At 41.6% G+C, this 16520-nt stretch overlaps 2 protein-coding genes across 2 annotated transcripts in view; both read right to left on the bottom strand.

Annotated features, from left to right (window-relative positions):
• Smcp (sperm mitochondria associated cysteine rich protein) overlaps positions 1–9736 on the bottom strand; it is a 23945-nt gene extending 14209 nt beyond the window's left edge. Inside the window, exon 1 of the mRNA XM_008832975.1 lies at positions 9610–9736. Within this exon, the coding sequence (XP_008831197.1) occupies positions 9610–9736 (127 nt within the window). The remainder of the gene's footprint in view (positions 1–9609) is intronic.
• Positions 9737–15974: 6238 nt separating this feature from the next.
• Lce6a (late cornified envelope 6A) lies at positions 15975–16214 on the bottom strand. Its single transcript, XM_008832974.1, has one exon. It carries the CDS (start codon positions 16212–16214, stop codon positions 15975–15977), a length of 240 nt encoding a protein of 79 aa, XP_008831196.1.
• Positions 16215–16520: the final 306 nt, after the last annotated feature.

The following is a 16520-nucleotide window of genomic DNA, read 5'->3' as shown; positions in this document are numbered from 1 at the left end:
TAATGGTCTTAAGGTCATTAAGCCTCTGTCACAGTAATGTGGGTCATGCATTATGCAACCCCAGGGTACCAATCACAGCACAGAATCAGACAATGTTTACAACTATCAGGTTGATTTATTGGTTTTCAGCAGCTCAGTTACCAATTTCAGAAGACCTTTATTTTAAACAACTTCAATATTTGAAAAATGAGCTATTTCACCTACCACCCAACTTAACCCTTTAGTAGTTAGGAGAAAGTTTGATATATGGAAGATATTACTTCAAAGAATGAGGTTAGACTGGAGAAAAAGAATATTTCCTCTAAGTCAATGAAAAGGACTAAAACATTCAAAATACACTCCGAGGAAGGATGGAACATTTAGTCTAGGATCTGCTAGTTAGACCAACAAACCCAGATTAATATGGAGAGCCAGTGATCTCCAAGGTGTTGTATCCTGTCATTTAGCATGTTTGAATATGAGTAAGCGTTCTCAACATCAGAGAGTTAGGGGGAGAGAGGGAAGGAGGGAGAGAAGGAGAGAGAAGAGAGAGTGAGAGAGTCAACCTCTGATCTGGATTTCTTTCTCTTAGACTGAGTATCAAAGATGCCACAGTAGGTGGTCAAGTCTGCCCTCACTTTAACCCTCAAAACTCTTAGCATCCTAGGTGCCCCAGGCCCATCACAATCTTTAATGACTTATTTGAGGCCAAGAGAAAGGCCTGGAATAGCAGCCCCCAAATTTCTGTCTTCTACAGGGACAAGAACACATGTAGTGGATGGCATTTGTGTGTAAGGTAAACTCCAATACATAAGCCCAGATAGCTAATATTTGATTAATTTAAACTGGATTATGTATAATTTGGGGGATGCTGGCAGTATCTCCATCTACTGATGCCACTGTATCAAAACACTGATACTGAAAAACGGAGTCCCAGAGGGTGAACAGAGCATTACTGGTGCCTGTGGACCACTGTTGGGTTGGAAAAGACAGTGCTTTGAGAATTTGTCCTGAAACTCACATAATTTGTCCTGTTAATACACGAGGAAAGGAGACCACAGTAGGTGGACAGCAACACAGAGGTCTCACAGGTATCTTCTAGAGGCCCTGTACGGATACTCACTGGTCCTGTCTCCTATGTGGAGATGCAGCAGGAACTCAGATGGATATACTAAGGTCTGAGAACTACAGATGCCCCTGTGTCATCTCCTACTTGAGCATCAGATTCCCTTCAAAAGGGTTTGCAAAACAGCATATCCATGTGTGCAAGAGGTAAGCTCAGTGGCACTGGTGATTGCATAGTGGCCGCGGTGGCGGCAGCAGCACAATCAACAGGAGGACCCGGCCAGAAGCCTTGGGGAAACATCCTCCTACATCTTCCCTCAGAATCTGTCCAGCTCACAGCTCTCTTCACAGCTCAGCCTGGATCTCTCTGGAAAGGAATTTCCCTCTTAGTTGGCTCACTGTGGGGTCTGTTTAAATAATCCAGATTCATGCAAGCTCTACAGGGAAACAATAAACACCAAGAAACCATCGCTTCCATGAAAGATAAAGTTTATTTTCTCCCGCTAGTAAGGCTTTGGAAAACAGGCTTTTCTTTGGCTTTCAGTTCTTGGTCAAGTACCAGAGTCAAGGCCAGGAAGTTCGAGGTTCTCAACAAGTAAAGAGGCCCATCACCCATGAAGCTAGTTCCGAAGAGGGAGGAAGACTGAATGAGGAAGAGCATCAGTTCGAGGCTGGTCCTTGGCCACGGTTCTTTAGCTCCTCGAAGGCTGCAAGTCAGTTTCAGCTTCCAGAGCTGTGGCAACAGCTAGAACATCCTGAGGACTCGTTCTCACAGCAGTCAGAGCGTTGGGGCTGGCGTAGATAGAATCGTGGAAACCGGTGTGATACTAGAGAGCAACGGCCTCCGAAGCCAGAAACACAGCAGGCGGAAACACAGCAGGAGCGGACTGGCGGGGCACTGGGAGGGGGACGCGAAGCAGGAGCCTGGGGGGCCCGAGGGGGTCCCTTTGGTGGGCACTTGTCAGGGAGCTGGCTTTTCTGTTGGTTTTGCTGACAGGACATCTTAGAGAAAGTTCAGTTATCCTAAAAAGCGATGCAGAGGTTTTAAAAATCTAATTAATGCAGACTTGTTTATACTGCTATTATTCTATGCAGTCTGAAACTCTACAACTAAATCTGATATCCTAGAGGCTGTGTCACTATAACAGAGCTGCCTTGTTTTCCGGCATCGACGAACCCCAGCAGAACTCTGTACCAGAACTTGGTAAGTTTTCTCCTTTCTGGCCTCTGCTCATCAAGACTTCCAACTTGAAATGTAAAAGCTCTAGGCATTAGGTACTTCTTCAAGTCTTAAATTAGTTTTTCATGTATCCTCTAACTTGTGTATTCTCCATATTTTTAGCCCAAATGCATTGTCATATCATTTCTCTTCATAATCTCCCATTTTTTTTCTTTCTTGCATCATGGTCTCTGGCTTGGCCCTTACCCTTCAGCACTGTGTGGCTCTCTTGTCCTACAAACTGCTTCCTCTCCTCCAGTCCCCCTCAGTCTTCAGCTAACATTGGCCCCTCCTGGGATGGCGATTTTGAATTGTCTGAATGATTTCCATGTCCTTAGTCTTCCTGGAATTACCCATTAGTTCTCTCTTTCTCTCTCCCTCCCTCTCTTCCTCCTCTTCCTCTCCCTCCCTCCATCCTGGACTGGCTTGTCACATTCTGCAAAAGTGTCACCACCTCAGCCAGCCCCAAACAGCCATTATACTCAGTGAAGTATACTCACCTGGTTCTCTCAACCTCAGGCAGGTGATGGAACTAAGGAGACCCTGTGGGTAGAAGCCTTTTATATATATATACTGCTTCCAAATTTTGGGAATGAGCCATGGATGATGTAAAAGCTGTTTATTGCTCAGGTGGTTGTGATGACAGTGTCCCACATGCCAGTGGCTCTGTCATTTTGCCACTTTGTCACTTTGGGTCACTACCAGATCCTTATGAGTATGTTCCAGAGCGTCACTTATCCCTGATAATATTTCCATAAAGATAAGAAGATCATGACTTACAGGGGTATTTACAGTGCCATAGCTTGGAGATTGAATTTAGATTTTCTGGAATTCTCCAAACCATGACTGGGTAGGAAATCTAAAGCCACAAATATTGGGTCAGCCCAGGGTGCAGATAGGGGATTTTGTAGGTTTCACCAAGTTCAGAGTCAGAAATCAACACACTCTTCGGCCCCTGCTTGAGGGCTCAGTGTGTCTGATTCAAATAGCAAAACACCTAAAACAATTAAGGTTCAAGATACAAGGATCCAAAGTAAAAGACTAGGGACAGGCATTAGAAAAAACAAGGGGCTGCCCCTCCCATGTAACATAGGAGGTCATGAAGGAAGGTTATAGGTGAAGTGAACTTAGAGTTGGAAGCTGAAATAATTTACATTTTACAGCAACTGTTCTCTGGACAGCAGCCCCTTGTCTTTTCTAATACCTAGCCCTAGACCTTTGCTTTGGATCCTGTATCTTGAAACTTAATTATATTGTTTCTCTTATAAAATGCTCTATGGCGTTCTGTATTCCCATATCCATATGCTTGTATTTATTTTCCATCATTTGTTAGGCTGGACAGAATGAAATCTCAATATTGACTATCGCCGATTCCTACAAATGCTCGACTATTTGTTCAATGAATTGACAAATGGTTTGTGGTCAAGGCCCAGGTAGAGAGAGAGAGAGAGAGAGAGAGAGAGAGAGAGAGAGAACCTGTCAGGAACAGGCGCTAGGGGTAAATATGGGAAGCTGCTCCCCGGACGTCACTAGTGTCTGTCAGCAATGAGAACTTTGCACAGAGCTTTGTTCTTGGCTCTGCTGATTCTCCTGGGAGTCAGAGAAGACTGAACCAGACAATCTCACAGATATCAAATCTGCGTTTTCATTTATAAGTATCAGATTTCCAGAAAACTAGCACTTAGACCAGGTGCTGTTTTCCTGATTTGATCTTCTTCAAGAACCATTATCTGGGATGGGAAAGGCTGTGTATTTGGTGGTGAGAGAAGAGATGATAGCTGGTGTGCAAGTAGGTAAGGGTGTGAAATACTTGAAGTTAAGTCACAGTGTGTGGGAGGACATCATACAGATAGCTTGCTCAGCTTATCCTATTTATTAGAGGAAATTGCTTTTACTATCTTGTTTCGTTATATCAAAACCATTACTATGTGTCTGTGTGATTCTTGCTTGATCATGCCATCCCTTACTTGGCATATCTCTAGAATGGGTGGACTTGTGTGCCTTTTATTGTTTTGTTTTTGTTTTTGTTTGAGATGGGGTCTCCCTGTAGCCCCAGCTTGCCTGGAACTCGCTATGCAGATCAGGCTAGACTTGATCTCACAGAGATCCACCTGCCTCTGCCTCCCATGTGCTGGGATTAAAGGCGTGTGCCACCAAGCCTGGTGGCCAGTAATTTTAAAAGATTGGAAAATACCATTCTGTTGTACTGATCTAATGGATTACTGATTCTACAATAAAAATCCTAACAAAAATCTTCTTTTCTTTTAAAAATGTATTTATTTATTGTGTGTGTTCAACAAAAACTTTCTTTTTTAAAAATATTTTATGTTTAAAAATTTTATGTGCATAAGTGCATTGCCTGCATGTGTGTAAGTGCACCATGTGCATATCTGTTGCCCACAGAGCCAGAATAGGGCACTGGATCACTTGGAACTGGAGTTAAGAGCTTGGAACAGATGTTAGGGGCTATGTTAGTGCTGGGAACCCAACCTGGGTCCTCTGGAAAAGCAGGGAGTGCGCTTAACTGCAATGCCCATGGAGGTCAGAAGAGGGCATCAGATTCTCCTGGAACTAGAGTTACAGGTGCTGGGAATTGGATCTGGGGCCTCTGCAAGTGCAGCCAGTGCTCTTAACCACTGAGCCATCTCTCTAGCCCCCCCTTCCCCAAACTTTCTTATAACAACTTTTCAAGCATCACTTTAAGCTTATTGGTTTGCTTATTAATTAAGTGTTTTTGTATGTGCAGGGTTTTGTGAATTCTCAGAAGATTAATATCATTTTTTAAAGGGGGTAGAAATGACATGACATGAGGACAGGAAAAGGAACTGAAGTTATTCTCAACTCTCATTCCATCAAAGATGCCATTTGCATTTTCACAATAATGCATGTTTTATGAGTTTCTTATTGTCAATCACATTATATAGATAAAACTATCTGACTCTTATATCATCAAATCATATACTTATGTTTCAAATGCTTGTGCATTGATTGTAAGATACATGTTCTTCTAGCTTCTGTATTATGTACAGATGTGAAGTTCATGCAGTCCAGACATAAAGAGATGGAAATAGCGTGGAGGGGCAGTGGGTGCACCCATGGACAGCAACTCCCACTGCTGATGCTGCTTCCAGAAGAGGTGACCTTAGCAAAATGGCTGGGGGTTGGTCAGGAGCTGAGGGAGCAATTGGTTTACTAGACTAAGAAAACATCCACAGGCACAGAGATGGGAATGAGCTTGGTCTGTTCTGAAAACAGAGTGGCTACTGGGAACAAAGTAACACAAGGTGAGATGGTGGCCGTGCAGAAGAGAAGAACTTCACATGCTGTGTTGTGTGATTTTATCCTGTGGATTCATAACTTCCTACTTATATTCCTTGGAAACCCATTGCCAAGGCTGTCACCTCTTTGGACAGCCAGTCCTCCATACAGCAGGTGTCGCTGTCTTTAGGCACGCCCAGCCCCCTTCCACATTTCACATCTTTATCTGGTAAAGAAGCTGTAAGTGTATGAACCTTGGAATCGGACCATTGGTGTTGAGCCACAGTGTATTACTTAATGGTTTTTGAAACTTTAAAAAAATTGATCTCTAAAATCAGATTAACAATAGGAAATTATACATCTATTGTACTGTGATAATGGAAACAAATTTGACAGGTAGTAGGTTAAAAAAAACTTCTATTTTCCTTATAGCTTCATAGTTACATGAGAGCACCAGTAATTCAAGTTTTTTTTTTTTTTTTTTTAAAAAAAAAAACAAAACAAAACTACAAAGTCTCACTATGTAGCCCTGACTGATCTAGAACTTGCTGTGTAGACCAGATTGGGCATTGAACCCACAAAGATGAGTTTGCCTCTGTCTCCCAGGAGCTGGCATTAAAAGTTTGTATCACTCCTGATATCTTACTTTTTACAATATTTCTTTAAAGAATTTTTTAATTTTTATTTTGTGTATATAGGTGTTTTGCTTGCATGTGTGTATGTGCACCATGTGTGTGCTTGGTGCCCACAGACAGAAGAAGGCATTATATCCCTTGGAACTGGAGTTAAGAACAGGTGTTAGGGGCTATGTGGATGCTGGGAACTGAACCTGGGTCCTCTGGAAGAGTAGGGAGTTCTCTTGACTGTTAAGTTATCTCGCCAGTCTCTGACTAATTCTAAATCTTCAGATGTTTGCATTGCCTGCCAGGGAGAGCCCCAGAAGGCAATCATCTGGGGCTTGTACACAAATCTTCCTGAATTCAGAGCAATTATGCCTTCACAGACTTATACATTAGAGGTATACATATTTGTTTTGAGAAAAAGATCGGCTGCATAGAAAACAGGGCCAGAGATGACCATCCATCTGTGACCATTTAAGCAATGGAGCGGTCTGATCAAACTTACATTTTGGAGTTACTGGGGTCTTGATTTGCATATTTCGAGCTCAGGTATGTGGTGAATGGTCAGTCTGTATGTTTGATATGAGGGTCATAGCTGAACTTGGGGAGAACTCTTTGCCAGGGAGTGGGTAAGGGAAAGGGACTGGTTGGAAAATAATTGGAGAGTCTTTGCTTGGCCAAGCCCTGTTGGGTCACAGTGGGCACATTCCTGGACTTTGATCTCATTTCTCATCTCTCCATGTACTTCTTTACCATCCTGCCTGCCTGAGGATTCAGGAATGTTATAGATTCCTATCAGGCTTGGGTGTTCCCCTTAATGGAAGGGTGAGGTACCAGCCAGACCAGCATCTGCATGCATGAGATTCTTATCAAACTAATCCCTAAGTGATGAAAGAATGGAAAAGAAGGATCACCCTTTTGCTTGAGCAGTTGATAGGCCTCTGAACAGTACTTCTACAGGCCAGAAGAGCAGGAGGCACCTGCAGCTTACTCTGGCAAACAGCACTGGAGGAGGATTCATGGTTCTCCCAAGGGCAGTGACATTTGTATCAGGGACATTGAGGAACCAGAGATGTCTTTGCTTCACTTTGGCACAGGGAAGAGTTATAACATGTATTGAATGTCCTGGACCCATGGGACCCATAGTGCATAGAAAAAAGGACCAGGTTTATCCAGCATAACAAATTCCTATCACTATTGTAAAGCGGTCTTAAAATTCAGTCACATTACTTTGTATAACATGGGCTAGAGACATAGGTCCATCATGTCTAATATAGTAGCTAAAGTCATAATGTGAGTTCAAACAAACAAACAAACAAACATACAATGTACAGCATTCAGTGGGCATTCTGTAAATGGTAATGACAATTATAAGCATTTGTGTTCATTACAGCCCAAGGTATTCTCTAGTTTCTGAGTTCCATAAGAGTGGGTGTTCCACAGTAGTACCATGGTTCTCTTTCTCTCTCTGACTGCAGCAAATCCCACTTGGAAAGGAGCAGAAGTCAGCCCTGGAGCATAAGCCTCGTCCTGAGCCTGAAGCCGTGTGCTACTTGCCTCTATGACAATTATAAGCATTTGTGTTCATTACAGCCCAAGGTATTCTCTAGTTTCTGAGTTCCATAAGAGTGGGTGTTCCACAGTAGTACCATGGTTCTCTTTCTCTCTCTGACTGCAGCAAATCCCACTTGGAAAGGAGCAGAAGTCAGCCCTGGAGCATAAGCCTCGTCCTGAGCCTGAAGCCGTGTGCCACTTGGGGCTTCAGTGCCTTCACTCATAAAATGAGTGTTGCTGATGTATTTTGATCTCTGAGTTAATTATGGTAGTTCTGCGCTTGGAGCTGCCCTGGGTCATGAGAGAACCTTTGTGGCCCCTGATCTATCACCTCTGTGGAAACGGCTGTGCTATCCCTTCTGTTCTGTAGAAAGTATCACGATCCCCTCTTTAGATCCTGAGTTTCACTCTGGCCTTGGATTGACCTCAGTGAGTGGGTAATAGCTAAAACAAACTATTAGGAGCATGTGTTTACAGATGTCACCACCATATAGAGCTTGTTAGTTCTAAGATTGGAAGGGATGAGGAGACTTCATTTTGCCTATATTTTTCCTCTAGGCAAAGATCCCAAGAAAATATTTCCAAATCTTTCTATAAAGAAGACTCTACAGTCTAGAATGACAGAGCTTTCTTATCCCCATGTAACTTTACCTTTTCTGCTGATGTTAAAGGTGGGTTCCTCCTCCCGCACAGGTGACCAGCGATCTACCTAGAACCATCTCCTCAAGTCCTTGGAGATTTGCTACACTGACAACATCCCTGGCTCATCATAACCCCTTGATCATGACTCATCATTTTTCTCTCTATTAGACCTAAAGGAGATGATCCAGCTTCACAAACTCTTGTATCCTATAATTAGCATGTCTTAAGAGAAAGATAAGGTGACTCATTTTTCTACTATCCCTCACCTCAAAAGCGAGCAGAGCCAGTACTCTACGTTCTTGAGAGCAAAGGGGAGGCATTAGAAAGCCACAGGCATGTTGTTCAGAAATTTGGAGTCCATACCCTTACTCTGTGACATTAGTACTCTCTGTTCTGTCGCTTGGAGTCTATATTCTCCTACATGGTGGTCATCCAAAGGGAGCCTCTCATGTCCTCATACAGCTATACCAAAGCATATTTTCCACTCATTTTCTTTTCTTCTCTTAATAATGCTGAGTTGGGTATATTGTCTGTGGAAAAATTGAATATTTCAAAGTTTAAAATTAAGCACATATCACTGTTTCTAGTATAATGGAAATAGAAGAGCACATCAAATGCTAACAGTTTTTGCAATGTGATGGTAATTAAGAACTTTGGAGCAGGAAAAGCCCAGAGATAGAAATGGGGGGAATGAGTAGGAATCTTCCCAGGCCTTAGGATAGAGTTCCTATAGCCTTTGTGGCCCTGTGCTACGTTACTTACTTATCACGTGTATGTTATGTACCCTTTGGCTTGCATTCCTCACATATGAGTATAAAAACCCCTCAAAATTTGAACAAGAGGTCTGACTCCTTTATGGAAGGATCCATGGGTCAATCCGCTAGTCTGAAATTAAACCCCCTCTCCTCTCCTGACTTTGACTGTTTGTCTCTGATTTTTCAGTAACACAAACTCCAGGACAGGAGGGCCAACCAGCAAGGCATTGCATGAAGCAAAGAAGCTGCCCTTTCAGCCTCGCTCCTGGCTCAGTTACAGATCACGGATCCCAAATCTGGCTGAGCAAATGAGCCATAGGGGAAGTAGTTTTAAAATGTGCATCTCTCATCCCTTACTAAGACCTACTGAATTATAATCTCCTTGGAGTAAATCCTAAGCATCTGCATTCTTCAAATAGTTTCTGTCTCATTGGAGCATCCTAGGGTGTTATGGAGAAGGCAGAAGTGTGGCCAGCCCTTGGAACATTCTGATAGCATTTCCATGGTCTCCTATTACCTTCTGAGTTCCTCTGCAGATCTTCACGGACAGCTAAAGGACGGACAAAGCTCTGGCTGCTCACATGGCCACTTAGCCTCGGAGAAGCCTCAGCAAACACGAAGTGTGCTTGTCTGACCAAGTGCATATGCCTAGATGTGCAGCTGCTTAACACAATGGAAATGCTTTTAATTGGAGAACTCCTTATAGTATAAGGAAGCCAATTTCTTTTTTATCTTTGTTAGAATTTTTTCCCAATAAGTGCATAAGATCAGACACTAAAAAAGAATGAAAATAATTCCCCCAAACTTCAGTTCTTTACATATAGTTAGTTCTTATCAAAGATTTGTTAACTGAGCTAATCACAAATAAAATACCTGATTTGGCCTGGCTGTATGGCTTTATGTCACAAATGAAAGATAAAGGTTCACAGAAGTCATCTTAACACAGAAGGTTAAAATATGAGCAGAATCAGCACTAACCCTACGGTCAACTGAGTTTCAGCCCAGCGTCCATGCTTTGGACAGGCAGAGAAGAAGAGGGAAGACAGAACAACTGCATGCCAGTATTGTGCGCTTGAGATACAGCATAGTGGCTGGGTGTCTAGTGTGTGCGATCAGATGAGCTACCTTCAAATCCAGGCTCCGTCCCTTCTTAGTTGTAGACCATTGTTTGTCATGTGACGTCTTTGCCTTGGTTGCTTGTCTGTAAAACAGTGATGACAATTACATCTGCTTCATAGAGTTCCCATGGGAATTAAGACAGCAACATGTGTACAGTTCTTGGTATACTACTTTTCTTGCTGCTGTTTATTGTTATTATTATTATTAATTATTATTATTGCTGACTTTCACTTACTATGTCACTGAGACTGACCTTGAATTTATAATCCTCCTGTCTCAACCTTCTGAGTACCAGAATTACAGATACGTACCGCCACACCTCGCTTATTATTAATGTTATTATTTGGCTAGTTCTACATCTCTTAATAATGAGGCTCTATCTTTTCCCTCTAAAGATTTAAAAATACCCATTTACACCAAGAGAACATGTAAATATTGATTTTTCAATTAAAAATAAAAACCCAGGGCTCGCTAGAGAAATGGCTGAATCAGATGCTAAAGCAGAGACTATACACATGAACCTGGAGTGTTGTGCCAGAAAGTCAGGATGTGCTGGAAAAGAAACTAATGATGTTATAGGAAAGGGACATGGGAGCCAAGTAAAACAAATGCTTCCAGCCAGATCACCAAGCACCATAATGCAAAGAACGTAGATTGGGCTATGATGAAAGTGTAACATAGATTCCTAAGACCCATGATTCTATTCTGACATAAACAAGTATTGAATAGGTTAAAATGGGAGAGGGTAGACAAACAGCACAGAGAAGCCACCATGTAGGTAGTGTACCCTTCTGCACTGTGAATGGGCTGCATATAGAGACTTCCTTCCAAAACAGGTGTATGGTGTGAGAAAGAAAAGCTGTGAGTTTATAGTGGAGCCATCTGAAAAACGTTTTCAGCCTTTGGCCGAGGTCAGTGGTAACACCATGTTGTGAGCAATAACTTGGAGATGATGTGTTAAGAAAGTACCTACCTCTGTGATCTTCTTCCCATTGGCTCCCAACTAGACAGACCCCAATTAAGAGAAAGTATAGCAAATACCCAGCCAGTACTCGTGAAAATAATCAAGTCATCCCAAATAAGGAAAACTTGAAAAGTGGCTGCAATCAAGAGAAGCCTAAGAAACGTGGCCATCAAATGTAATATCTTGAATGGGATCCAGGAACACAGCAAAATGGTCGTATATATCCCATCATTTAATGGAAAAAGGGATGAAGTCATATCTAGGCATTTTAAAACTAAATTTCAGACTTTTCTGCCCATTTATGACAATTATATCTGCTTCATAGGGTACCTGTGAGAATTAAGCCAGCAATGTGCATAGTGCTTAGAAAAGTTCTGGGTACTTTGCTGTTCTTGTTATTATTATTATTATTATTATTCCCAACCATCTTTATTCTAAAATAAAAAGACTGCTATAAAAATGAAGTAGACCACAATGTAAATTATAACTAACCTCACTGAGTTTGCCATGTATCGATGCCTCCACAGTCTTCCAAAGCAGGTACTGTTAGTTTGCCTATTTTTCAGATGAAGAAACTGAGGCATACAGAGGTACAGAAATTTCTATTAGGCCTCACAGGTATCTGGGACTGAAATAAACTTCATCTGACAGAAAACTGGCCTAGGATCATACATGTAAATAAAAGGCAAGGGGGCTGGGCTGAAGCTCACTTCCCATTCAAGACCTTGCTTGCTGGAAAGCTGAGCAGAGGCTTCCACACAGATGAGACACAGCTGGGGACCTTCACCTGAGGGCTTTAGAAGTCCTTCGGGAGCACTCTTCTACATCTAGCAGCTTTTTCTTAAACTTAATGTTCATTTTACTCTGAACAATAAGGAATTCAAAAGTTCTAAATATTACATATTAAATATCACATAATGAATTTTTTCAAAATGGAGCTCCTTCTGAATCAGGAAATGTTCAGAGATATGTACCTTTTTAACTTCTGTTAAAAGCATAAAGTTGGATATGTTCTAAAAAAGTGAAAAACTGTCACCATTTACATAGTTCTGTTGTTCCTATGAAACGCTAAAATTTTGTATATGTGACATTTAACTATTTTAACCAGCAAATAAGCATTATATGAATTTATATGTTCAGTGTGGATTAAACAAATATGCATTGCCTCACATATTTAAGTTTCCCTTATGGTGAGAACACTTCAAGTCTATCATCTGTCTGTTGTCTTGTCTGTATTTACAGCCTTTTGAACAAAATATGAAATCTGTGCTTTCCACCTATTAGTATAAAACAAAGTTACAATGTGTGTATAACATTGAAATGACATCATTCTGAAACCAAAATAAAAACACTCACAGTACAGACATTTCTTATGAACACACATATTCTAGAACAATGTGAAGATGTTATAATCATTATGAAGAAAAATAATCATGAAATCACTGCTTTGCTTTCACTTTAGAATTCTGACATGAATTCGATGCAGTCAAAGCAGTGTGTGTAGACAGTAATACACATAAGCTGAACAACCAGACAAGGAATCTAAGAACTGACTCGGGAAACCTAACAGCATTCTTGGTTAAAAATTGCTTCTGCCAAACTTTGTTTTGTTATTGTTTGGTAAATGTCTGTCTTCAATAAAGATCAGAAATAAAATGTAGAAAATTGTTTTTACACATTGGAATGGATATAATTAAGCACATATTTTCCCTTTGGGGATTCTTTCTAGAAAGTTTTACAAATGTGTTCACTATTTAAAATCAATATTTAGAAGTCTGTCAGCTAAACAGAGACATTCATATGCGGACATATCAATATTCCTAAGGCACCACTTTATGCAAGATGACCTGCACTTCCTCAGTCAAAAGGAAGAAGCCAGGGGCTGGAGAGATGGCTTTAGAGGTTAAGAGCACTGACTGTTCTTGCAGAAGACCCAGGTTTGAATCCCAGCACCCACCTGGCAGCTAACAACTGTCTGTAACTCCAGTTCCAGGGGATCCGACAGTCTCTTCTGTCCTCTGCAGGCATTGCACGACACGGGTGCACTTATCTACATGCAGGCATAACATTCATACACATAAAATAAAAATAATAAAATATTTTTTTAAAAGGAGGAAGCCTCTAATTTTTAAGAACATTGAGTGGATGCTAATTTTGAGTCTTTAGGTATGTGTGTTTCAGCTGGAAAATCCATAGAGGTCAGGAAACTAGAAAGAGGCTCTGGAGAGGGGGGTTGTGGGAGGTGGGAGGGTTTTGGGGGAGAGGGGATAGATGCAGTGGTATAAAGGGGGAAGGGGAACAATGGAATATTAAGGGCTAATGGGGTAGGGAGGTGGAGGTCAGAGTGGAGGAGGAAGTGTGGGTAGGGCTAACTAACACTAAAGGCAGTTAGAAAATGTCGTATGGGAAACTACTACCGCATTTCCTGCTATGATTATTTTGAAACATATTTACAGTGTGTAACGGTTAAATTAACATGCATTGCCTCACATATTTAACATTCCTTTATGGTGAGAACAACTGAAATCTATCATGTCCATTTATCTATGTACCTTTCTATATTTCTTACTATATTTCTAAGCTTCTTAAAGTATATACATATACAATATAAAAAGAGTATAAATGGACTTGGCCTGTAACAGAGGGGCCAATAGGCTAGCAAATAAATTTTATGACAGTAAAATGTTTACTTGCCAAGTCTTCTGGGAGTTGTTTTCTCACACAGCAAACTTTTCCTACCATGAGCTGCGACAATCCTTTAACATGGATTTACTTTTGCTCTTGACAAAAGGAATCTCCCTAAAAAAAAATGATTTTCTTAAATGAAATCATTTTAACTGCTCTCAAAGTATAACTTAATCGTTTTCATAGTTTTTGACAATCTTAGAATTCTAATTGTAAAAAATGTATCCTAATAAAACTGAATGATCACCAGTGAGAATGCTTATTTTTGACATCATAATGCTTTGTTTTGACATCAGACGTGTAGAAATAGCACAAATGCTCAATAGTAGGGATCTAGTTATACCAGTCATGGTGTGTTAGGACCATGTAACAAGTGCTGATCAGCACTTACCAGTATGAAGAGTACGGACGGATATTCACTTACTGTTAAGCTTTACTTAGTTTTATTTAATTTTATTTGTGTGTGTGTGTATGTGTGTGTGTGTGTGTGTATGTGTGTGTATGCCACATGATGGGAGCTAAACCCAGGTCCTCTGCAAGAGTACTATGCACTCTCAAACACTGAGCCATCTCTCTAGCTCCTCCTCAGTTTTAAAACGTACACTATAAAATACTATAAAATGATCTCATTTGTGATTTTTTAAAGTTAGAATGTATAGGTATGATTTTATTAGCTGTGATTATTTTGGGGTGATAAGGATCTTAGGTTCTTCTCAATCTTCTTTATGCTGTTTTTCTTCTTTTATTTGTGTATTTATTTTTTGCTGTGCTGTAGATTTAGCCCAGGGCTTCACACACACCGTGCAAATGCTCTACCGCTGAGCTCCTTCCTGCCTTCCTGCGTTAACAAATCTGTCTGTGAAGAGATTTGCATCATCTCTTTAATAAGAACAATTACACATATATAATTATATACAAGTATGACCTGTGTACACAAGGTCGCAACAGAGGTAAAGTCAGGTCACCGAATCATTAGGATGACTAAACTGTAGAAATGGGCACCTTACAGATTGGAAATGATATGCTAAAATTCTTTTTTGAAAAGAATTTTAATAATTCTTTTAGTCAATAAAAACTGTTGGGTTAGATACTTGGGAAATACACATCAATGTAAAATCTTTGCAAAGAATTTATATTGATATGAAACCTGGTTGAAATGCAAGCTTTCTCTGTATCAGGCGCCCCTAAAACCCAGATCACCCCAGAGGAACAATCCTTCAGTCCCTGGGATTTTATAGCTTAAGCCTAGTAAACTCAGCTGGTTGACTTACCCTAGGTAGTACCTTCATGAACTGTCTACAGACGTCATCCTCAGTGGAGCTCCAGCCAGACTGAGGTCAGCGCTATTGACAAGTGCCCCACTTGCTGTGTGTTGGCTATTCTTGCTGAGAGAGGCTTCCTTTTCCACTCCACACCACAGGACCAAATTTTGCCTACCTTTAAAGGCCCTATTTAAATGCTTCCTAGTCCAGGAAGATGGCTCCCCTCATCCCCAAGTAGGCTCTTCCTATTTCTGATCTCTTCTTCCAACACCTTTGATTCTTACTATGGAAACATCAGAATGCCCTTGCCTCCCCCCCCCTTAAGTTCTTTTAACACAATTAAGATGTAAAAACAATTAATTTAGTCAGCCTTAATTTTATTTATTAATCCATGTGATTTAATCTGGAGTATGCCTTTCTCCTTCCCCTGGATTATAACATATCCCAGAACAAGGTCAAATCTCCCACTTGTCCTTAAACACAGAGACTGGTACACAGTAGGTGATCAACATAAATTTATTGTTCTGCAGCCTCATGCTAGAACCCTGCAAAGAAATGAGCCAGTGGTCATGAGGCTGCTGAGAGCTGGAGCATAAATTCTGGAGCACCTGTCCCCGGGAGGAGCGACACCCACCCGAGGGCCTCTGTGTCTCTGATCAGGGTCTCAAGGACTCACAGAAGTCACAGCCATACTCCAGGGGCAGAATTTTGTTGTTGAGCTAAAGGGGCGGGTGGAGGAGAGAAGCAAGTGTTTTCAGCCGATATAAGTGGGTCTGGGCCTCGTGGTGAGATTTGTGAGGAAGGGTGGGGAGAAGGCCCCTGCAGCTGTGCCCGCTCCTTGGTACTTAGCCCCTAGCACTCCTCCTCTTTGCAGTGGTAGGTGGTGCCACCACTGAGGCAGCGGGGCTGGCGGCGTCGGCGGCGAACCCTCCTGGGGCAGGCTGTGCTCTGAGCCTCTGACCTTAGGGAGGGGAAACAGCACTCTGCTGAACAAGAAGCCGAGCAGGTACGCAGACAGGGGCCTGGGCACTGGGGAGGGGAGCATTTGGGAGCATTTGAAGGTTCCCAAGATTGTTCCTTCTGCTGTGACATTGCTCAGCTAATATGTCAAATCTGGAAGAGAAAGAAGATGTTACATCAGGGACACAGCAGCTTGAGTGTCTGCCAGTCTACTGGAGAACTGACATTGTCAGCATGAAAGTCACACAGAAGGCCCTTCCAGGAGGAAGAACAGTGGACTGGAAAGAGCTGGACACAGGGGTCGTGGGGGTGGGGTAGGTCTTCGAGAATTCCAAGGAATTTACTAACAATCTAATAACAATCTTTCTAAAAGGAAAAATAAACAGTAACCTATTGACAGTCCACGTTTTCCAGGCGGCTGCCGGCGTAGTGTCTGCT

This window comes from Nannospalax galili, unplaced genomic scaffold, assembly GCF_000622305.1.
Source record: "Nannospalax galili isolate Female #2095 unplaced genomic scaffold, S.galili_v1.0 scaffold416, whole genome shotgun sequence".
NCBI lineage: Eukaryota > Metazoa > Chordata > Mammalia > Rodentia > Spalacidae > Nannospalax > Nannospalax galili.
The sequence above is the reverse complement of the archived record's forward strand: the minus strand, read 5'-3'. Positions and strand labels throughout refer to the sequence as shown.